The sequence below is a fragment of the Diceros bicornis genome, chromosome 3 (assembly GCF_020826845.1).
Source record: "Diceros bicornis minor isolate mBicDic1 chromosome 3, mDicBic1.mat.cur, whole genome shotgun sequence".
NCBI classification, from domain to species: Eukaryota; Metazoa; Chordata; class Mammalia; order Perissodactyla; family Rhinocerotidae; genus Diceros; species Diceros bicornis.
This window is the reverse complement of record NC_080742.1, coordinates 41,222,681-41,245,286: the sequence shown is the minus strand read 5'-3', so window position 1 is coordinate 41,245,286 and position 22,606 is coordinate 41,222,681. Positions and strand designations below refer to the sequence as shown.

The window sequence follows — 22,606 nt, the reverse complement described above, 5'->3', positions numbered from 1 at the left end:
TATATCCTGGTTGTTGGTACAAATAGGAAGTTTAAAGCATCTAGTGAAAATGCAAAAGAAAATGGATAATAATCTGATACTAAGGTTATAGCAAAAAAAAATTCCCAGAGCTCAGTGTAAATCTGACAGCACAGATGAGGCTGAGGGCTCCACTTAGTGAATATTGACTGTGCACCAGGTACTAATGCCAGCAGAAGCACAAGGAAGCTATTATTGCTATACCCATTTACCAATAGCAATAATGTCACCAAAAATAGTGAACGATGGTTAAGCAGCACTTGTCAATCTAAAAATCTGGATATTTAGTTGACAAATGGATTCATTAGTTTGGAGATTATGCATATTTATGAAGGAACTGCTTGAACAATACTGCATGAAATCATCATTTCTTGCAACAATAGTTCTTTTTAGAAAAATCTAGTCTATCTGGGGAAATACAATGAATACAGTTTCTTAAACATCCCCTCACCAAACCCAATAAATGAATCAAAATCACCTTTAAAAAGAAAAAAAAAATTATAGAGAATACATGAGCAGACTTTAAGCCAAAGGAACAGGAAAAATATGGTAACTTCAATCATACTGGGTAGAAAGTGTCGTCAAAGTTACTATTCAGTCTCTCTGAAATGGCTCAAGTGAGTGTGCGCTGGGGATGGCAGAGCATCATCAGATGAGAGGGGAGGAGCAGGGGCAGCGGAGTACAAACCTGGGGCTGAGAATGTCTCTCTTCTAGAGAAATAACCTTTTTCCACCACTACTAATGATGACTCCATATAGAGCTTAACTACTTGGATTCTCTATTTTATCATTGTCTGGACTAGGAAGGAGGCTGAAAAGACAATTATTAACTGGAACTAAATGTGTCCAAGCATAATTAGCCACTTAATAGAATGGAGAGAAAAATGAAGGAAGGGGGCAGGGAGCCAAGAACCACTGAAGTACTGTTAACTCTTTGGAAACACACGTAGAAAACAACTTGAATTCCAAATTTCTCTTCTCCATATGCCCTTATGGCTGGTACAGAGGAGGTTGGCATCTGAGTAGAGGGTATAAAGTTCTGAAAAGCACAATAATTGCCAGGAATTGTTTTCTCTCAAACTGAAGAGAATGACCAGCAGATTCATACAGTGGACTCTTCCTGAATTGAAGTAATAATCCACCTAAATTGAGGTATTAATCCAAAACCCAAGTGCCTTACCCCATGAAAAGTCATTAAAATTATCTCCTTGCTTCCTTCCCCAACTTCCTTGCCCCCCTCACTCCATAGCACTTGGATGGACAAACTATAACCCTAGTTAATTTTAACTCTCCACTACTTTATAGCTGACTAGCTTTCACTGTGGCCTGGCCATCAGACCACACTTCCCTTGTCTGTTCACTTTTGCTTTCTCCTCGGTGACTTTTCAACACCTCAGTACTCTCCTCACATCTCCATCACTTCCCCTCTCCTCTTTTCTCAGCTGACGGCCTTTCTTCCTCTTTCACTGACTGAAGTAAAGTAATCATAAAAGAACTTTACATATACCAACTGGACATCTACCTCCCCCTAGAATATGAACCTGTATACTATGTAGTTCCGCTTAGGTGAAAGATCCATGCTGCCATCCTAAGCCATACCTTCTGCTGTGAACAAGATTGCATTCTTTTCTCTCCTCTTAAAAAAATCAACTGAGTCCACTTCCTGCAGTCCAGCTACTGTTCAAATTCTTTGATTCCATTGCAGCAAATCTTTTCGAATGAGTTGCCTATATTTGCTGCCTCCATTCTTCCCATCTTATTTTCTCTTAACTCACTCTGATTGGGATTTTGTCCCAACCACTGAACTGAAATAGTTCCTGACAGGGACATGAATGACTTTCTTCTTGCTAAAAAGCCAATGATCAGTTTCTGCTCCTCATCTTACTTGACATTATATGACACTTTGCTTTCATGACACATTGCTTCTCCTAGTTTTCTTGCTATTTCACTAGATACTCATTCTTACTCTTTTTGCAGATTCTTCCTCTTTTCCTGGCATCTGAACTTTTGAGTGAAGTGCTCCAAGTCTCAGTCTTTGGTATCTTCTTTACGTTCACTCTCCATGTGATATCATCAGTTCTCTGGCTCTAAATATCATTATACAAATAACACTCAAATTTAGTCTTTAGCTCAGACTCTCTCCTGCATTCCACACTCATATATAACTGCTTCCTTAGTGGCTACACCTAGATATCTAACAGATTTCTTAAATATAAATTGCCTAAAACTAAAATTGAGAACTCTCAATCCCAAACCTGCTCCATCTGCACTGTTCCCCATTCTTCGTGGCAATCTCATCCCTCCAATTGCTCAAACATAAAACTTTGAGATCATTTTTGACTCCTCACTTTTATAGCCCATATTCAATTCATCAGGAAATCCTTTTGTCTCCACTTTCAGAATAATCTCTTTTTCCTGCTCCGCCACTAACGCCTTCACGCAAAGTCATCAAATCTCTAGGCTAAATTAATGTAAAAATTCTTTATTTCTCTGCTTTTACCCCTGTCTTCTACAGTCTGTTTTCAATACAATAGTCAGAGTGCTCTTTTTTAAAAAATATTTTGAAATAATTATAGATTCACAGGAATTTACAAAAAATACATACAGAGAGGCCCATGTACCAATTACAGATGGTTACATCTTACATAACTACAGTTTGTAAAATACCATCAAAACCAGAAAATAGACATTGGTTAATCCACAGAGTTTATTCAGATTTCATCAGTTTTACAGGAACAGAGTGCTTTTTTAAAAACATGTCAGATTCAAAGTTTTGCCCAAATGTTACCTTTTCACAGAAGTCTGCTCTAACCTTTCTGTTTAAAATTGCAAACTGTGTCCTGCGAACTGATAATCCTCCTTACCTTGCACTATTTTTTTTCCATAGCAGTTGAAATCTTCTAATATACTACATTAATTTATTATGTTTTTGTATCTTCTTGCATTAGTCTACAAACTACATGAGCAAGACTATTTTCTGTTTTGTGCAATGATATATTCCAAGTACTTAGAACAATACTTGTTCTAAACTCAATCCATGCCTTTCAAATATTTCAAAGAATGATAGAGCAGTTACAACTGGGAGCTTTTGTTTCTGCTCTTTATCTCTCTATTTGTCTTCAGAGACGCGTTCATTCTCCCTAAAGTATATACAATTTCATGTTGATTAATTCATTAATTGCTGCTCATGAGAGTTGAATGTTAGCATCTTTTCCCGGCTCCATATCCATGATGTCATGTTGGGGGCTTGAAATGGCCACGATGGGAAAGTTTACAACAGGTAAATCAGCAACACTATGAGTCAGCGCTCTGCACCCTCAACAGCTGTTAAACATTTACCAGCACAGCACTTGACCACACCAGTCAATTTAGTCACCAATTGTAATTCTTAATTAAAATTATGTTTTGAATATAAATTTTTAGTTATAATACAGATGGTGGTTCAAAGGCAAGTGTATAGTTTCTTAATGAACTTTCTACGCAATAAAATCTGTATAAAATGTAAATTATTTCATGGGCTCCTAGGACAGTGTCTGACTGGCATAGGTTTGCTAACCAAATTATCAGATATTTTCTGTATCCAAAGATCATTCTTACAAATATTTTGTCCAAGACATTGGACTAGATGCACACATCGAAAAGTTAAATACAGATAGACGAAGGAGGAAAAAAATCACAAATACAGGAAAATGCTTTAAGGACTGGTTGTTTAAGAGGATTATCAGCAAAAATGATTTTCAAAAGGATAAAGGAAACTTTCTTCATAGTCTCAAGTCAACATTATTTTGGAGTTAACTAGTTCTCTTTCCACATAAATAGAAATGGTTACTGCAATGTGTATAGCAGTTTTCTCAAAATTATTATGGTCATCGTCTTTTTAAATTAACAGTGATGACAAGATCTTAGCAGCAACATGTAGAGAGGACACTTGCACTCAGATAGCATAAAAGCTATTTTTACAGCTCTTCCTCATGTAGCTATATCATTAGAATATTCTTAGGATGTTTTTTAAAGTCCAGGTGTATAGATTTCAATTAGCATATAAATTGCTACAATGTGACGCATTATTTTTAACAATAGTTCTGTATTTCTTTTTCAATCTCTTTGTACTTTTATTGTAATTCTCACACAAGTAAATGTGAACTTCTGTTTCTTGGTGACTTGTTCTCCAAATATCTTATTCGATAGTGCTGTAGGTGTTTCTTTTCTGCTGCTGACTACAGTTTAAGTAGAACATCTTTTATATCACCTGGGGAATTGCGTTAATAGCAACATCAATTTCTGGATCTTCTGGATTTCCAAGATACTATTTTTGCCATTGTGACTTGAGATGAGGGTAAATAAATTTTTAAATAAAATATTGTAATAAGTTTTTTCCACCATAATAGAACCCCTGGAGCAACAACCATTCAAAATATATATACATACAGAGGAAAATTTAGCAGGAAAAAATTTACTGATTAACTCTCAATTTTTTTGTGCATCTCTTTAAGGATCAGAGCAGTGATTAAGTCAAACTTAGCTGCATATAAGAAGCATGTGAGGAGCTTTTTAAAAATCCCCATGCCTGGGCCGGCCGCGTGGCTTAGCGGTTAAGTGTGCCCGCTCCGCTGCTGGTGGCCCGGGTTCGGATCCCGGGCGCGCAGGGACGCACTGCTTCTCCGGCCGTGCTGAGGCGCGTCCCACATACAGCAACTAGAGGGATGTGCAGCTATGACATACAACTATCTACTGGGGCTTTGGGGGGGGAAATAAATAAATAAAATTTTAAAAAATAAATAAATAAAAATCCCCATGCCTGGGGTCCACCCCAGGCCAGTGCAATCCTCATCACTGTGTTTTGGGCCCCGGCATCAGCATAATTAAAAGCTACCCAGATGATCCTAAAATGGATCCAAGTTTGAGTACCACTGGGTTAGACACAAAGATAAAGCACTTTTGCTAATTTTAAATACTATATACTAAGGGAAACTGTAATTATCTAATTTAATTTTGTACCAAATACTAATGTGTTATATGCACATTAATGCTAGCTCAGTATTTAAATTAGAAAATTCTTCTCTTCAAAGAGTTGAAGCTACGCGGTTGAAGCTAACCTATCTACTACAGGGTTAAAATAGCCACTGCAAAGATACTTTTGGCTGGGCACAAGAAAAAGATTTCTAGGCCACGAATATCCTTTGTGATAAGGGGGAAAAACTGTGGGGAAACCTAGATTTGAAGAAAATTTTGAAAACAATGAGTGGAGAGAACCAAAAGATGACTTTTCCATGGTCCCATGTAACATTACGATTAAAGGCTTTGGCAGCCTCCCTCACATTGTCAGAGCTTTCATTTTTCCCTGGAAACCCAATGTCCTCACTAAAACAGGGACCCATGGCACTGTCTACTTTGACAAATAAAAGACTAAATTATTAACCTACAGTCAGTTCTTTAGAAACTTGTTATTTATAAAAATGACAAATGCATTTTATAAGTTGGATAGTCTTGGTGTTAACAGTTGAATATGATAATCTCTACTGTTTGGATGGTAAAACTATTGGCCTTGACTTTTAAAATATATTTACTTTGGACCAAAAAAAAAAAAGATTTTGTCATGAGGCATAATGGAATTTTTTTTACTTCTGTTTAATAGTCCTCTGTCTTTTCCATGTACTTTCCCCTTATAATACAGCATAAACAATTTTAATGTTTATTCTGTAAAATGCATTCCTACAATACCTATATGAAATACACATATTGTGCAAAATTTATGTATATTTTAAACTTTTCAAAATGAAAAACAAATATATATACACATATTCTAATTCTCTTATCAAACAGAAGTGTAATCCTGATCAAAACATAAAATAAAATGCAATAAAACACTTTAATTTAAAAAATATCCATATGACTTTTCTGTTTTGTTTTTTGTTGTATTTCTTGTATATTTAGAAGATATATTATTCATCTGTTAAGTTTGTAAAGGAAGTTGAATATTTCCATGTCCTAGAAAAATAGGTAATAAAATTACCTGAACTAAATTAACGAAAGTCATGAACTCCAAAACAGATACCTCAGCTGTACAGGAAACTTCTACTGGTTCTTTTTCCAAAGTACAGACTTGGGTCATACACAAGAGTTTGGATCACTACTTCAACCCCATTTAGCTATGTGATTTTAACAAAGTGATGATTTCTTTAACCATGATTGCTTCATGTATTAAGTGGGGAGAAAGTTTGATACAGTCATATGGTAATTGTGAGCATTAAATGAGGTAATAAGATAAAACACTTTGCAAACTCTAAAACACTCTATACGCTCAAATTTTAATTAATACTGTTAATAGAATTATTAACATACATAACATAAATGCTAATTCTCAATGCATAAATCAGGTGTAGATTCTAAGAGAGTTGTTATGGGGAGTTCCAGGAAGGGGAAGTTGCTATCTACTATGGTTGAAGAAGGTCTTGAGAGGTTTTGTGGACGAGGTGGCAGGAAAACTATAACATACATTATGTTTGAACTTCATTTGACGTTGAAAGGAATCCTGGGCAAAAACAACAACATGAGCAAAGGAAGTTCTCTAAAATCGTAAGATATGTTGAGAATTGGATGACGGGATATTAAATTGTAAATATGGAAGGCATAGAAAATAATTATTGATAGGTAGGTTTGGATCATATTTTGACACACTTATGATGCCAAGAGGAGTTTGTGCTTCAATACAAAGACAACAGGAAACTGTTGAACACTGATGATATGTTTGAAGTCATATTTAGGATAAAACAAAGGAATAGGAATTTTTGGGCACCAGACACTTTACTAGACACAGTATTGCAAGGTCTGTATCATTATTCCAACTTTAAGTTTTAGAAAATTGAGTCACAGAGAGGTTAAAAATATGCCCAGGGACATTCAGCCAAGAATTCTGGAGACAGGACTCAAATCCAGTCTATCTGGCTTTAAATCTTTCCATTGGGCCTTTGCAATTAAATATGACAAGTTGAGATTTTTGGAATAAAGAGGCAAAGAGGCTGTGAAATCACATAGGAAGCTCATTCAACATGTAACAGATACCTAAAGAGATGTGAGGTAAACTAAAAGTGTTTCTTTTTTCTTGTAGCATTTTTTAGGACCCGTTAACTTGATTCTTCTATTTTCTAAACATTGTCAAATGCACTTATTGATTTATTTTTATTTCAGAATTATGTGAAAGAAATTAAATTTTCCTTGAAAATACGTAAAAACTCAGAACATTCTTAACTGTACATTCCTAAAATGTTGCTAGTTTAACTCTCTTGGCATCATATATTACATGACTCAGCCAAACGTGAGAGGGTTCACAGGGAGTGGGCACTTTAGGGGCCTCTGGAAGGACTCACGCACTAGAGCAGGTGCTAGAAAGTCAAACTATAAGAGGAAATCTACTCTATTGGTCCCCATGTACATTTCCTCTGTCCCAGCATATAACAAAGGTGTTTGCTGAACAAAATGACTCCCCATTTTAGGCTCAGTACCACCTTAATTCTTAGATGATTCGGATGGTGATGAAAAAGACAACCTAAAATGACCCCATTCCCTCTGTTGTAGTTACTTCTTGGTAAGGTGGATATACCAGTCAAAAGGCAGCAATTGGTATCCAGCGTTCTGCTCCCAGTTTCTTGCCCTATTAGCCAGGCCAAGCATCAGTGCCTCTGGAATTAGCCCTGTCTTTCAGAATTGCCTCAAATCATGACCCTCCTTTGCTTTCTAGGAGACCCAATATTTTGTGCTGAGCATCTGTGTGATCCCTTATCCCATGGACTAAGCCAGCTATTGGAAGCTGGCTGTCCGGCACTTCAGTTGCCAATCTTCTTGGGCTCCAGACATTTGTCCCATTACAGATGTGTATTAACTGTGAATTGATATCCCAGCTCACAGCTGCCTGCCTATCTGGCTGCCTGCCTGCATTTCTCAGCATTGCTCAGCCCAGAATCTGTCACTGTGCTCTTGTACTTGAACTTCCAATATTAGCTGAAATATGCCTGAGACCATGTCTTTCATTCACCTACTATCTATTCATCCAGGCATCACTTCCTTGGTCTCTGTCTTGTACTAGAGGGTAGGTCAGATCCCGTCATGCATCCCTTCTCCTCTCCACTGCCCCAGTGTTGTTTTGGATGGACAGATTCAGAGTTGACATAATCAAAAAGATAGGAATGTTTAAGGTGATAGGCAATAGGGATAAATTCAAAAAAACAGCTGAGTTAGGAACTAAGTAAATGTACGTTCTTCTGTGAAGGAAGGTAGTACACAGCAATAGGAATTTCACAATCTAGTGCAATTTGGGAATCCAAGCAGATATGCAGACAGTTCACATAAGGGAATTCTATTTAAAGGTTATGGGGCTCAGGCAGGATATCTGGAAACTTCTGGTGTTCCATACAAAAATCTCCATCTATAGAAGATTGGCTAGGCAAGTCAAAGCCTCAGTCTTAGAGAGATGGCCCAAGAAAGGTTATTGGAACAGGAATAGAAGAACAAGATAATGCTCCAATTTCTAAACCAGAGTGTGAAGTGAGGATTGGATCGTGGGTAACCTTCAAATGTCAAGATATTAAAAATGGAAGCTGAGAATTGGAAAAGGAGCAAGTCGAATTAATAGTGATTCATCTGAATATGAATTAGAGCTTCTTAAATTGTCCTAGAGCAATCATCATTGAGCATCAGTTCATGGAAATGGTAGTCACAGGTATAAAGATTTTGGCTCTTAATTTATTCTTACTGGTGTCCCCACTAAGAATATTCCAACATAAACTATGACTGGTAAACTGTTAAAAAATGACATAAATAATTTTAAGGGCTGTTGTCTTCTCTGGGACATTTATAAATGATTACAGATTGTATTTTTTTCTCCTATGGATGCCTAAAATGAAAAGCCCATCTTCAGGCAGCCTCTCAATTTCTGTGGAAGGCCTATGTATAAGAAACCAAATTTTTCTCCCCGCCCCCTTCCATTTTATCATGGGGCTAATATATGAATAAAATAAACATAGTCTATTGGGATACGTTATTCTAGAATTTGTGCAGCTATATATGTGTATGTCTCTGTAGGTATGGACAGAAGAGTCTGCACCTACATCTATAGACAAGAGGAAGTAGAAGGTGTTCTGCTAACTTAGAATAGTGCCTTATCATTCACAAAGAAGGATTTGGGAAGAAGGAATCAGCCTCATGTCTCTTTAATATAGAACCTGGTCTCTGAAGTAGCGTAAGTTTCTGCCAAAATACATATCAAAGCAATTACCTTAATTTGTTGTAATTTAGAAATAGCTCTCATAAATTCAATCCCAATATTTATTGCAATTCTCTTGTTTTAGCTTTGTAATAAATTTGAATGCTGTGCATTTCTTCCCTAGGGCAACCTACAATCTAGCAAGGGACACAGCATAACACATGGAAAATGCTACAAAGTGTATACCGAAAAACAAATATATAGGAAGCTCTACAGGCTTCAAGCATGTTATAGCATGTGCACAGACACACACACACACACACCAGAGAATCTCAACAACAAAATGACAAACAACCCAACTCAAATATGATCAAAAGCCTTGGATAGACATTTCTCCAAAGAAAGTGTACAAATGGCCAATAAGCACATGAAAAGATGTTCAACATCATGAATTATTAGCAAATGACTAATCAAATGCAAATCAAAACCATTTCATATCCACTAGGATGGCTATAATAAAAAAAACTAGACTCTAACAAGTGTTGGCAAAGATATGGAGAAATTGGAACACTCATACCTTGCTGGTAGGAAAATAAAACAGCACAGCCCTGTGAAAATCTGTTTGGCAGTTCCTCAAAATGTTAAACAGAGTTACCATATGACCCAGCAATTTTCTTCTTAGATATATACCCAAGAGAACCAAAACATATATTTGCACGAATACATGAATTCTTGAATGTTCACAGCAGCGCTATTCATAAATGCCAAAACATGGAAACAACTCAAATGTACATCAGCTGATGAATGGATAAATAAAATGTAGTATATCCATAAAATGGAATATTTTTAGCTATAAAAAGGAATGAAGGGGGCCAGCCCCGTAGCTTAATTGTTAAGTTCAGCGCACTTTGCTTTGGCAGCTCAGGTTCAGTTCCTGGGCATGGACTTACACCACTCATCGGTGGCCATGCTGTGGGAGTGATTCACATAGAAAATACAGGAAGATTGGCATAGATGTTAGCTGAGGGTGAATCTTCCTCCGCAAAAAAAAAAAAAAAAGAATGAAGTACTGATACATGTTACAACATACATGAACCTTGGAGACACTATGCTAAGTGCAAGAAGCCAAACACAAAGACAACGTATTATACGATTCTATTTGTATGAAATGTTCAGAATGTGGGGTCTTTTTGGGGTGATGAAACTGAATTAGATAGTGGTGATGGTTGCACAGCATTGTAAATATAGTGAATAACCACTGAAGTATATACTTTAAAATTGTTAAAGTGGTGAATTTATGTTATGTGAATTTTATTGCAATAAAAAAATACAGTCACACTCATATAAAACAGCACAAAATTTACAGTATAAATAAATGAAATTGTACATTCTGAATGAAAGTATAATTCACAAAATAATAGGCATGATGAACTTGACAGGCATCTAAGAGTGAGTTTTCTAACAAGGTGTTTCAAAAGCTCATTTGTAAATTAGTTTTTTGGAATTGGGATATATTTTATGGTGGTTCAAATATTACCGAGTCTTGGGGAAAGGTAGGAAGGATTATATTTAAATGCTAGGAAACAACATCCATGCCCTATTCTATAATGGAAAACTAAGAGTCTTCTGCTTATTTTCCACATTTTTATTTCAGGCTTGTTTTATCACTGTTATTCAAATTTGATTGAATATTTGGATGATATCAATATTTGTTAGTCCTTATTTTCCTCCAACTTAAATATATTGTAATTCTGAGATTGCTTGGTCAAAAAATTATATTTTGATAACTATGAGAGCATTATTTCAGTAAATTAAATACATGTATTTATATTATATTTATATATAAATTTTTAGGTCTAATAATATTTATGTCTTTCTTGACATTGTTTCCCGTATTAACTCCGAGGATCCTTTGGTTGTAATTAAATAGACTTTCAAAAGCAGTAAAGAACATTTTACATGTTCACTTCAAAATTTAATGTCTGTTGGTGATTATTTCTATTTTAAGAAGTCTTTGTTTCTGGACTGGGTTACTTAACCACAGTAGGTATATATAAACAATTTGTGTGTTTTCTATTTCTTATAGATTCTACAAAGAAATTAAAGGATGTTCTTGAAGAATTCCATGGTAATGGTGTGCTTGCAAAGTATAATCCTGAAGGGGTAAAACTTTTTTTTCTTTGTATTTGTTTCATAAATATGCTTGGAGGAGGGATTTCTTAATGAAGAGCTCTTAGAAGTATATATATACCATATATCATAACATAAACAAAATGCAATTCCTTATAATGCTATTCTGGAAGGTACATTAAATGTTGTACTACCTTTTTCATCCAAAAACATTTTGCTAATGAAAATAACATGTCTATATTGTGTGCTTAAAAGAGTATAGATCATCTACAAGAGTGTTCTTTTCCTAGAAGTCAGGAAACAGAATTAGATAGAAGGGCAGAAGAAGTGTGCCTGACTAGCACTCAATGTCCTGCCAATTTTAACCCCAAATGAACATTGCTGTGAGGCAGGGGGTTACTCCTTTCAGGGAGTTATTCCCTTGACTGAAGAAAGAGTCTGTGATGGATATAACTGGTCCATTACTTTAAAGAACCAGCTTGGACAAAATGAGAGGAATTTCTTCCCCCTATCTTGCTTTAACCAATTACCAGTAAAGCTTACAAGCTCTGAAATTCTTTCCTTAAAAAACTTTATGTCCTGTTGATTGCTTTTGAACACCGTACTTGAATGAATGCTAATTATTTGTTAAATAACCTTCTTAATTATTTGTTAAATAACTTTCTGTTTACTGTTAGCCAAGAGATGTTACGTTTTAAATGTTTGCTCATCATTGCTGTGAGTTCTTTTGCAGCTTCATCTATTGGTAGTTGGGTTGTATGGGAGTTGAAACAAAAAAGATCCTTTTGCCTGTATGTATTATCTAGCCATCTAGGTAGATTTGTTTGCTGATTAAAATGTGATTTGTTTTTTGTTTTCACTGTCATTGTGATTTTGAATGTTTACAAGAGCACAGTTCTTGATTATTCTTCAATATTATATTTCTCTGGGATTTATAGAGCTTACATTTTAGTCAAAATCCAGTCTCTAAATTTCAAACCCAAAACTTTCATATTCTTTTATAATTTCCTTTCAGTATTTCTAATAGATAGCTATTTTTCATGCCGTATTTTCTTTTTCTATCTATATTCTGATACATTACTGTTCCTTTTAAAACTCTTTAACATAAGATTTATCTTCTTTTTAAAAAATAAAGTTAATACTTAGTGCCTACATATGATGGGGAAAATAAGGCAGTTTAAAGTCATTCCCATTTTCATATATCAGAAAAAAAGCAGACATCTGGCCTACATTTCCCTCACATTTTATTTTCCTAGATGCTATAGAGTGAGAGAAAAAATCTTGGCAGATAAATTTGTAGAACTGAAAATCTCAAAGACCAAGAAAGCAGAGTGGGAAAGGTAAAGATGACAACTTTACTGAATTGCTATAAGACCTAAAAATGTCATTAATATTTACATTCCCAACCATACTTGAAAACATGCATGTTACCTTATCTATATACAGAGATAAAACCAGTGTTTTCTCCCTAAACATAGCTGCTGGCTATAAATTCAGTTGGACTGTGATCTTGTTTGCAAAGTAGCCTTGTTGCCTCAATGATTTCTTATTAAAGGACTCTCAAGACTTACTCTTACTGATATGATGTATTTCATGAGGATTATCAGTCACTGCATACTGGATTTATTGAGGTAATTACTAGATTCATTGTTAGACACACATATGATGTCAGCCTTTTCAATAATGTAATACCTCTCCGTAAATGCACAGATCTCCTCTTGAAATGCATTATTAAAATAATGAACAATTGAAAAGCAAAATAGTTAGATCTCATTATGACCCAAAAGTAATTTTAATTTAAGAGTGCAACCACCCTCTAATCTTAACACTGATAGGTATTTTCCCTTTAGGAGAAAAATTTAATTTATATGACTCTTTTATTTTACAAAAGCCAATAGGAAATAATTAGGAATATCAAATGTTGAGAAAGAAATCTTTAGGGCCTCTTCAGTACATGACTTCATCCAATTTATAAAAGGTTACTCTAACAGTGTGAAAGAATTCATACTGTCAATTCACGAGTGAAGTTATCACTCTCTATTGACTGGTCAAGTTAAGCTCAAAGTTGTTTGGCGTAGATGACTGCTTAATTGATGCTCAGTTATAGAAGAAAAATTAGAAAAGTGATTCATCTAGTCTGTCTTTAGAATAAATAACTAATCTTTAGTTTTCTAAAATGAACATGGCTTGTATCATCCATATAAAATTTATTTGCAAAGAGAGAACACTTAAATATCTCTTAAATTACTTCTCTCCTTTCAAAGTAAAGCTGCTTTAATGGTAGATGCATTATTTTTCTTATCACTCTTCACTTAAATTGCTGAATTTTAAAAGTGTTGTGTATAAAAACTTAATCCAGTGAAAATGTGACCTGTTTAAGTCTATTTTAATAGAGAAGAAATATTAAGTGAAATATATGGATGAAACATTTCTTTTTAATTCATATTTTTTAAAGATAATTTGATGATAATCATTCTTTGAAGAAATAAATAACAGGATTATAAGATATAAATGTAGACAGTGGCTTTAGAGTTTCCCTAAGAATAAAACTTTAAAAAGGTCTTGAGATTCCTAAACAAATAAAATTATAAAGTTTTTAAATAAATAAACTTATTTTAAGAAAAGTAAAATGACTTTCCCAAGATTAACCAGCTAGAGTTGTGACGATAACCATAATTAAAATCTAGTTGTCTATAATCCCAGTTTAAGACCGATGCTCTTCACTTCATTGACTATGCCATAGAATGAGAGGGAAGGCCTTGGGAGATGAGAAGAATAAGGGGAAAGGAAAGGTATTTCACATTCATTGAATGACATTGTCTATGTAATAAGTATGGCATATAATTATTACTGACTCATGCCTGATAAGGTAAGAGATTTCTATTAGTCTCCACCTGGTCTCATGTGAATAATATAATATTAAGAGTATGATTATAGCTAGTTTGTAGTAGCCATCTAGTTTTAGTGAGAGAGTTCACAGTAAAACACAGTCAGGACATCTCAGATACAACTGATTCATGTGTGTTGGAATTTGATAATCTGAGAAAGATCCAGTTTTGCATTGCAGGCATATATATTATATATCTTTTTATTTTATGTATATATATTTTAAATATGTATATTTATATATTTTACCCGCTGGATTTCAAATTCAATTCCAAATTGTTCCATTGACATTTAACGAGATGGGAAGAAATTAAGGAGTGGCGTGTGTGGAAAGATATTTAAAGGCATGGAGAGAGGCTAGGCATGTTATTCTAATAGAAGAAATCATTAGGTGTGGGAAATAAGATTCATAACCTAATATATCTTTATAAATACTGTTATATTTTCATAATCTTTTCTGGAAGGTTTTAATCATACTGTACCTGTTATTCCTTATATTTACCTCATGTCAATTAGAACTATTTGCTTATTACATTCAAAGACTGATCTCGTGAATGATGCTCAAATTTTAGCTTGCATCAGAGTCACCTGGGGGTCTTCTTAAAGCACAGATTGCTGCCTACTCCCTTCCCCCTTCAGTTTCTGTGTTTCTGGGGTGGGGCACAAAAATGTATATTTCTATCGGTTTCCCAGTTGATGCTGATGCTGCTGTTTTGGAACCACATTTTGAGACGCATGGATCTAGGGTATGTTTTAAAATCAATCTGTAAACTTGATTTTCTAGTTGAATTATCATCGATATGAGATAATAAGTATAAATTATCTTACATTAACACATGTATTCTTTCTTTCCTTGCATGCACAGAAACAAGACATTCTTAACCAAGTAAGACATTTTCTTTTCTATTGAAGTCTGTCTTTTCTTTCTTTATTCTGATATGAGCTATGAATTTTTCATCCATATCACTTCGCTATACTTTGTACAAATTAGATTTATATGATATGCAAGATTATCTGTAATACTTATAAGGTTATAATTGATTGATATTTGTTCAAATCAAAGTCTCAAATGGCGGAGCTGATACCTTAATGGAATAAAAAGGATCCAGAGTGTGGGCTTCAGTTTTGTAGACTCTTGAATTTAATTTTCTAATTTCACCAAAACATAAGCAGGCTGTGATAAATAATTTATTTAATGAAAGCCTTAATTTATTAACTTACAATGGGAGGTCTAATAATTACATTTAAATGCAATTGATAAGGACTTTTTTTGCTCTACAGGGCTTTTAGAGCCTGTGAGGGAAATATAACTGAAAAGCTGTTGACTTTTGCCTTCCTGGGAAAAGAAGTAACCCATCTGTTCCTTAAGCCACTGTCTCCCAGTAAAGTCCATTTTGTAAAGCAATTTTAGGTCCATAGATCAGTTGAGTGCATGGAATTACAACATGTTTTTGGGTTCTCTAAATGGAGTTTTCTATCACACTAGGAATGTGTCTTACTAAAATGCATGAGTTGTCTAAAACCATAATATTGTCTCCCTTGGACAGTACTGGATATGTACTTGCAGCTTCTTATTCGCAAGTTTCTCTATGGTTTCAATGACAACAACAACTGTAATTTCATCCTCAACATGCCACTGTGCACTTAAGTACATCAGAATGATCTGGACTGACTTAGATACAGGTCCTGCATATTACAGTCTCCTAGGATGAGGCATGGCTGAAATAGCAATGCATTGACTGTGATGACTTTACTGTTTTCCTGATCTCATCCCTGATCTTTATGAAAACCTGCTAGCTCCCCCAAAGACGGGCTACATGAGCTCTATTAAGAGAGAACTCCTCAGAGGAAATGGTTGCTTTTATGAAGCAGGCTGTCGCTATGAAGGGGCATTTGTCGAGAACCTTGTTCAACAAACACACCTTTCTGTACAACCTGCATCTCCACTAAAGGCTGTCTGAAAACTGGTGTTAAAGTTTCTTGGGGTCAGCAGAATGAGTTTCTTCCTTCCTTTTCCTTGCTCAGTCTTTGTTCCATAGGCAGTTGTTTAGTAGGCAAGCAATTTTAGTTGCAGAATAGAAAGAACAAGCAGAGCTGAGGGTAGCCAAAGGAAAAAAAAACAATGAGGGAATGCGTATTTATTGTTCTATATGTGTTCTTTGTCTGTCAGTGTTCTGTGAGTGTAGGATTTTCTCTTTACATTTCCTGTCAGTAGATGATCCTTGACCCAAAGCTGAGTTACATTTTCATAGCTCCCTGGGCTTCCCTTATCTTTGCACTGGGTACTCTGTACTATAGTTTCTGTTAATGTGTATAACCTTTACATTCAGACAAGTGAGCTGCTTCAATCTTTTAATAAGAAACCCAGGAATTCGAAACCTACATTTTGTTGTGCTGTTGCCTAATATAATATTTTAAATGACTTTAACAAGGATATTGACACTGATATAATTATTAGCAATGATATAAACACCCTTTTATTGTAAGCTATAATTGTCCTTCCAGAACCAAATTCAACCATTCCCATTAAAGAAAGCATCTGGAAAGTATAACAAAGAAAACATTGTCTTAGGAGTCCAACTGAACTGAGTTCAAATCTCACATCCGCCACATATTAGCAGGTCTGTGACAAGTTATTCCATCTCTCCTAGCCTCAGTTTGTCCACCTATAAAATGAAGAGAGTATTGGCCTTATTGAGTTGTTAAAAGGGTTAAATTCTAAAGTATATGTAAAATAATTAGCTCTGTGTCTGACATATAGGTGTTCCATTGATGTTTAGAGGAGGTGGTTGTTGGTCACACTTTAGTGACCAACATTATTTCGTTCAAAAGTTCTGGAGTCTGTACGAAAAATGAAAGAGAATATCTGAGATGCACCCCCATCCAATCCTGTAACCTTGATTTTCTCAGAGCTTCACTTTTCTCATCTGTAAAGTGAGGAAATATAACTCTGATGTCGTTTCCAACTCTAAATTAATTTCCTTCTACCATGAGGTATGAGTGGAGGAAATGACATGTGATTTGCTTCCGTTGCCAAGCCTGGCCGCAATCCAGAAGGCTGTCCTGGTGGTAGAGGTATTGCGTCTGTTGTATTTGCTCCACCTCCCACGATTGCATGAATGCCAAGGACAATTAGTTAGCAAGGAATGGAAGTAATATGTTAACCTGTATTTCTGCTTCTTTTCCCTATTACTATCAACACAATTTCAATCATCTTCCTCTTCTTATCAAACCTACAACCGGAACACAGTTTTGAAAACACACCACCCAACTGAGTAATAAAATGCCTACTACAATTCTGTGTTACTAACCTGATATTGGTTATGTATTAATTATTGTTGAAATATATAGTGACTTTCATTTCAATATTTAGCCTCAGTTTTTATGCCTTGATACTCAGAGAAATTTCTCTAGCATAGAATGGAACCATGTCCGACAATTTGAGAAGATATTTACATAGATACTTATGAGATTAATTAGTTACATCGTATCATAATTAAACAAATCAATTTGAATAGCTTCTTGCAGGTTTCTCGTAATTGCACTGAGGATCAAATCTCAACATTTACAAAAAATACACTGTCTTATATCTATGAAAACATTTAGAATTTGAGAATGGATCGTCTGCTACATCTTTTCCTAAATTGAACGCTTAGATTAATGATTTGACTGCTTCAAGTGGCTAGATGGTATCTGTCACAGTTGATCTATTTCTCCCTTAACCTTCTAAAATAAACATACAGAAATTTAAAAATAGGTAAATATTTAGTGTACATAAAATACAATTTTACTAATTGCTTCCAATTGCTTTCTCTGCAAATGAGTTTTGAAAAAAAGCTTAAATAATTTGGAAAATAAACAAACTAGTAACTCTCGTTAGTTTAATAACAACCAACTTTGAAAGTCGTATTTAAATACTCTGTGTAGATTGTTTTTTAATTTCTTTCATAATATTTATTAAATAATTTATATAGGACTTAACAACCAGGTTAGACAAAAAAGTGATGCTGAGATTTTCAGGTGAACATTTTGCACTTTTCCAAGGACAAGTAGAATGTGGGTTTGTTTATTGTTTTTGTTTATGTGTTTTCACCATCAGGAATAGCTTTTTTGAGTAGAAGAGAACTGAAGGATACTAGAGGAAAATAAATCTAAAGATTTGGGTAGAAAGGCTTAGAATGTGTAAGGATTTTAAGGTTTTTTTTAGTAAGTAAAGGAAATCAGATTTCCTTAAACATATCAATATATTTAAGATCAACAACTTAAATTTTCTACTTAGAAAAATACTTCCAAAGGCAATGTGGACAATAGACTTGAGTAGAAGAGAAGACCAGATATGAAGCAATCATTCAAGTGATGAAAACTGGGACAGCAATGGGGATTATAATGAAGACTGGGGCAGATTTAGAATACATTTCAGGGCCCGCCCTGTGGCTTAGCGGTTAAGTGTGCGTGCTCCGCTACTGGTGGCCCAGGTTCGGATCCCAGGCACGCGCTGACACACGGCTTCTCCGGCCATGCTGAGGCCGCGTCCCACATACAGCAACTAGAAGGATGTGCAGCTATGACATACAACTATCTACTGGGGCTTTGGGCAATAAAAGGAGGATGATTGGCAATAGAAGTTAGCTCAGGGCCTCTCTTCCTCAGCAAAAAAGGAAGATTAGCATGGATGTTAGCTCAGGGCTGATCTTCTTCACAAAAAATAAATAAATAAATAAATAAATAAATAAATAAATAAATAAATAAATAAAATACGTTTCAGGCATAGGGTCAATAATAATGGGTTACACTTGGAATGTCAAAGGGTGGGAAAAGAGTTACGGTCACCTCAGAGTTTTTAAGATAAGGCAACTGAGTAGATAGTTATACCATTACTTTTTATTTTTATACTTTATTTTATATCCCTTTTTCTGAAATAGCAAGCTTATTGATAGACTAGTCAATACATTTGATAGTGATAAACCAGTGGCACAGTGTCTTGTACCATGTGTGAATATTGGAAAATCTGTCTGTAAAATTATACTTTGATTAACTATAAAAGAGTGGACTTTGAAATAAGAAATATTTAGGTCCTTGGTGCTAACTAGAAGCTTTTGACCTTGGGTAATTTACTTAACTTTTCCAAGCCTCAGTTTCCTCATCTGTAAAATAGGAGTGATAGCATCTAATCACTGGGTTATTGTGAGGATTAAAGTGTAGCATACATGGAACCTACTTGGTGCAGTTCCTAGAACGCGGTAACATTTAGATAGTGTTACCATTATATGCAACAAACATTTTAATCATATTTCTAATATCTTTCCATTTATGGATAATAGATCATATCACTGACTATAAAGATTAAAAGGAGAGATTGGAGGCTTTAAGGAGTAGTTTGGCATAAAAATATCCACCAATGAGAGATAAGCTTACAGGAGATAAGAAAAGCATTTGGAACAGAAAGGAGCTATTGGATTGCATTTCAAATGCACTTATTGCATGTATAATATGTACTAGATATTGTCTCTGGTTCTGTGGGAGAAACAGAAATGGTCAAGATGATCTTTGCTATGAGAATGTCAAACTAATAAATCTATTTTACAAATTGCTGACACAACACTTTAACTTGAGAAATTCTTAAGCTCTGAAAATAATTAGGGGATTCTCTGACCCAGTTGTAAAATCTCAATCCCTCATTCTTACATGTTGGCTGGATATTTCCTGGTCTTCCACACCTTCCCAACTTGATGTTTCTCCCAATACTAACCCGGGTAGATTTGGGCCTTGATGGATTGAAAAGGACAGAATGTATGAGATAGTATATATTTGAAACCCTTCCAAATTCTTGGTTATTTTGTTAGTATTAGTTTTGTTGATTTGTTTAGTTTTAATCTGCTAAAATATTAAATATATAGCCATACACTATTATACTTTAAAATAATCTCATTTGAGATTTATTAAGTGAAAGAATATATTCCTTCTGAGAAGCTTTTTGTGTTTATTCTATTTTACAAATTCTTATCATTCCACTTGAATCAATTTTCTTTCTTGCTAGATTGCCTACAAAGAGGTAATTGAGTGAAATTTTGCTATTTTTGCAATTCCAGTGTCCATACCTCAAATAGATAATATAATAGAAGACACTAATGTAATGTAAAACATCTACAACGTAAAAGACTTTATACTAAACAGTATGTGATACAAAGTTGTGTTGGATCTTATACTCCAGCAGGGAAGAAGATATACTTGTAAATATGCCTGCACACATATCTGCATCAAGAGAACTCCCTTTGGAAATTTTATTTAAAAGTCAACATATAAGTAAGCAATAATTAAAAACTGACATTATTAATGAAAACTATATATACATAATTGTTCAAGAAATCTTGATTGGGTTTTTTTTTCAAGGAGAAAATAACTTTAAAGCATTTATGTGTGTGCTTCAGTAACAGCTCACACCTGTCCTAGTGACAACAGTAAAAAACAAACAAGACAGTGTCATGCTAGATTAAAATGGATTCCAACTGAAGTACAAAATTTAGTTGGATACAGACCTTTGATTACAAAATATATTGAAAATTACAATAAAAATATTTTGCTGGGGCTGGCCCAGTGGTGTGGCGGTTGGGTGAGCACGCTCCGCTTTGGTGGCCTGGGGTTCGCAGGGTCGGATCCCGGGCGCACTCTGATGTCAAGCCATGCTGTCTCGGCATCCCACGTAAAGTCGAGGAAGATGGGCACGGATGTTAGCCCAGGGCCAATCTTCCTCAGCAAAAAGAGGAAGATTGGCATCAGATGTTAGCTCAGGGCTAGTCTTCCTCACCAAAAAAAAAAATATATTTTTTGCATAAAATTCTTCCAATCTGTTATTTGCATTTCATGATTACTAAAATAACTTGTAGTAGCATTGTTTTTCTTGCCATTTACCATCTTTTACTAAAAAATATACTTCTAATTTTCTCTCTACTTAGTCTTAATAAATGTTAGTCTTAGGTAAAGCTACAGTTAATGGATTACATGCCTCTGAGGTGATAAAAATCTTTTCATTTGCTGAAACTAATTTTAAAAAGTTCCCGATTTTCACCCTTTTCACTCTTTCTTTTTAAAGGAAGTTTCTACATGGCAGCTTTAGGGGACTATCAAGGAGCTCTCTGAAATTTGAAGCAATGAAGAATCAATTGCAGTACAAGATACACATAAGGAATGAGACATTTAAAAATACACATTTCTCTGAAAGTATTTTAATATCAAAAATGTGTATTTGAGGGGCCAGCCTGGTGGCCTAGCAGTTAAGTTCACGCCCCTCTGCTTTGGTCGCTCAGGGTTCGCAGGTTCAGATCCTGGGCACGGACCGATGCACTGCTTATCAAGCCATGCCGTGGCAGGTGTCCCACATATAAAGTAGAGGAAGATGGGTATGGATGTTAGCCCAGGGCCAATCCTCCTCAGCAAAAAGAGAAGGATTGGCAACAGATGTTAGCTCAGGGCTAATCTTTCTCACACACAAAAAAATGTGTATTTGAAATCTTAGGAAGTTAACCATGCTGCATGTTAACTTATACACTTTGGCTCAATGGCCTTTATATCAATTTTCAATTTAACGTAATTATTTATTGATATAAATTAGAAAGCAAGATTGAAATGAAAATGATGAAAGAAAACTTCTGGCTAATTTAAGTTATTGCCCACCCTCGTCTGGTCAGAGTTCTTTTGCCCAGTAGCTAACATAGGAATGTACACAGAGTAGGTGCTCGATCAACACTTGTTGATTAATGAATTAAAGTCACTTCTTTGTCCATGATTTTAACTAGTTACTTAATCCATAATAGTTCAATGATTCATTTTTGTCTTTTAAAGATCATTTATTAATTAGCTGTGTATACAAGTTTGTTTGAAAAATGTGAATATTGAATGTAGACTATCTTCTGTCTGGTATAAAGGAGTGTTATTATGATCATATGATCCTGTTAAAATATGTCAGATAGTATGATTTCCTGCTGCAAACTCTCCAATGACCATTCCTCTCACTCCATCTTAAAGCTGTAACTTTTTATTGGTGGTCTAATATCCTACTTGATCTGCCCCAGTCCACACACCACCAAAGACCATATCTCTGACCTTCTATCCTACTACGCTAGTCCTCCCTCCCTCCTGCTCCAGTCTCCTGCTCCCCTCCTCACTGGCTCCTATAGAAATTCCTCTAATACAGGAGCGTCTTTACACCTCGGGGCACTTGCACTACCTGTTTTGTCTATCTGGAATGTTCTTTCTCCAAATATGTGCAAAGCTCTCTCCCTCATCTCCTTTAAATCTTTATTCAAAGAACAGATTCTCATTTCCTAGTCATCAGATTTAAAACTGCACGTGTCTCCTTCTCCCCAATATGTAAAT

The 22,606-nt window shown here is 35.1% G+C and overlaps 1 protein-coding gene across 10 annotated transcripts in view; it reads left to right on the top strand.

Moving 5' to 3' along the window:
* The window catches only part of DGKB (diacylglycerol kinase beta), a 697,510-nt gene that overhangs the window by 132,071 nt on the left and 542,833 nt on the right, over positions 1 to 22,606 (top strand). For all 10 annotated transcript variants that reach the window (XM_058526516.1, XM_058526562.1, XM_058526536.1 and 7 more), the window contains one exon: positions 11,304 to 11,380. In XM_058526516.1, coding sequence (XP_058382499.1) covers positions 11,304 to 11,380 — 77 coding nt within the window. The remainder of the gene's footprint in view (positions 1 to 11,303; positions 11,381 to 22,606) is intronic.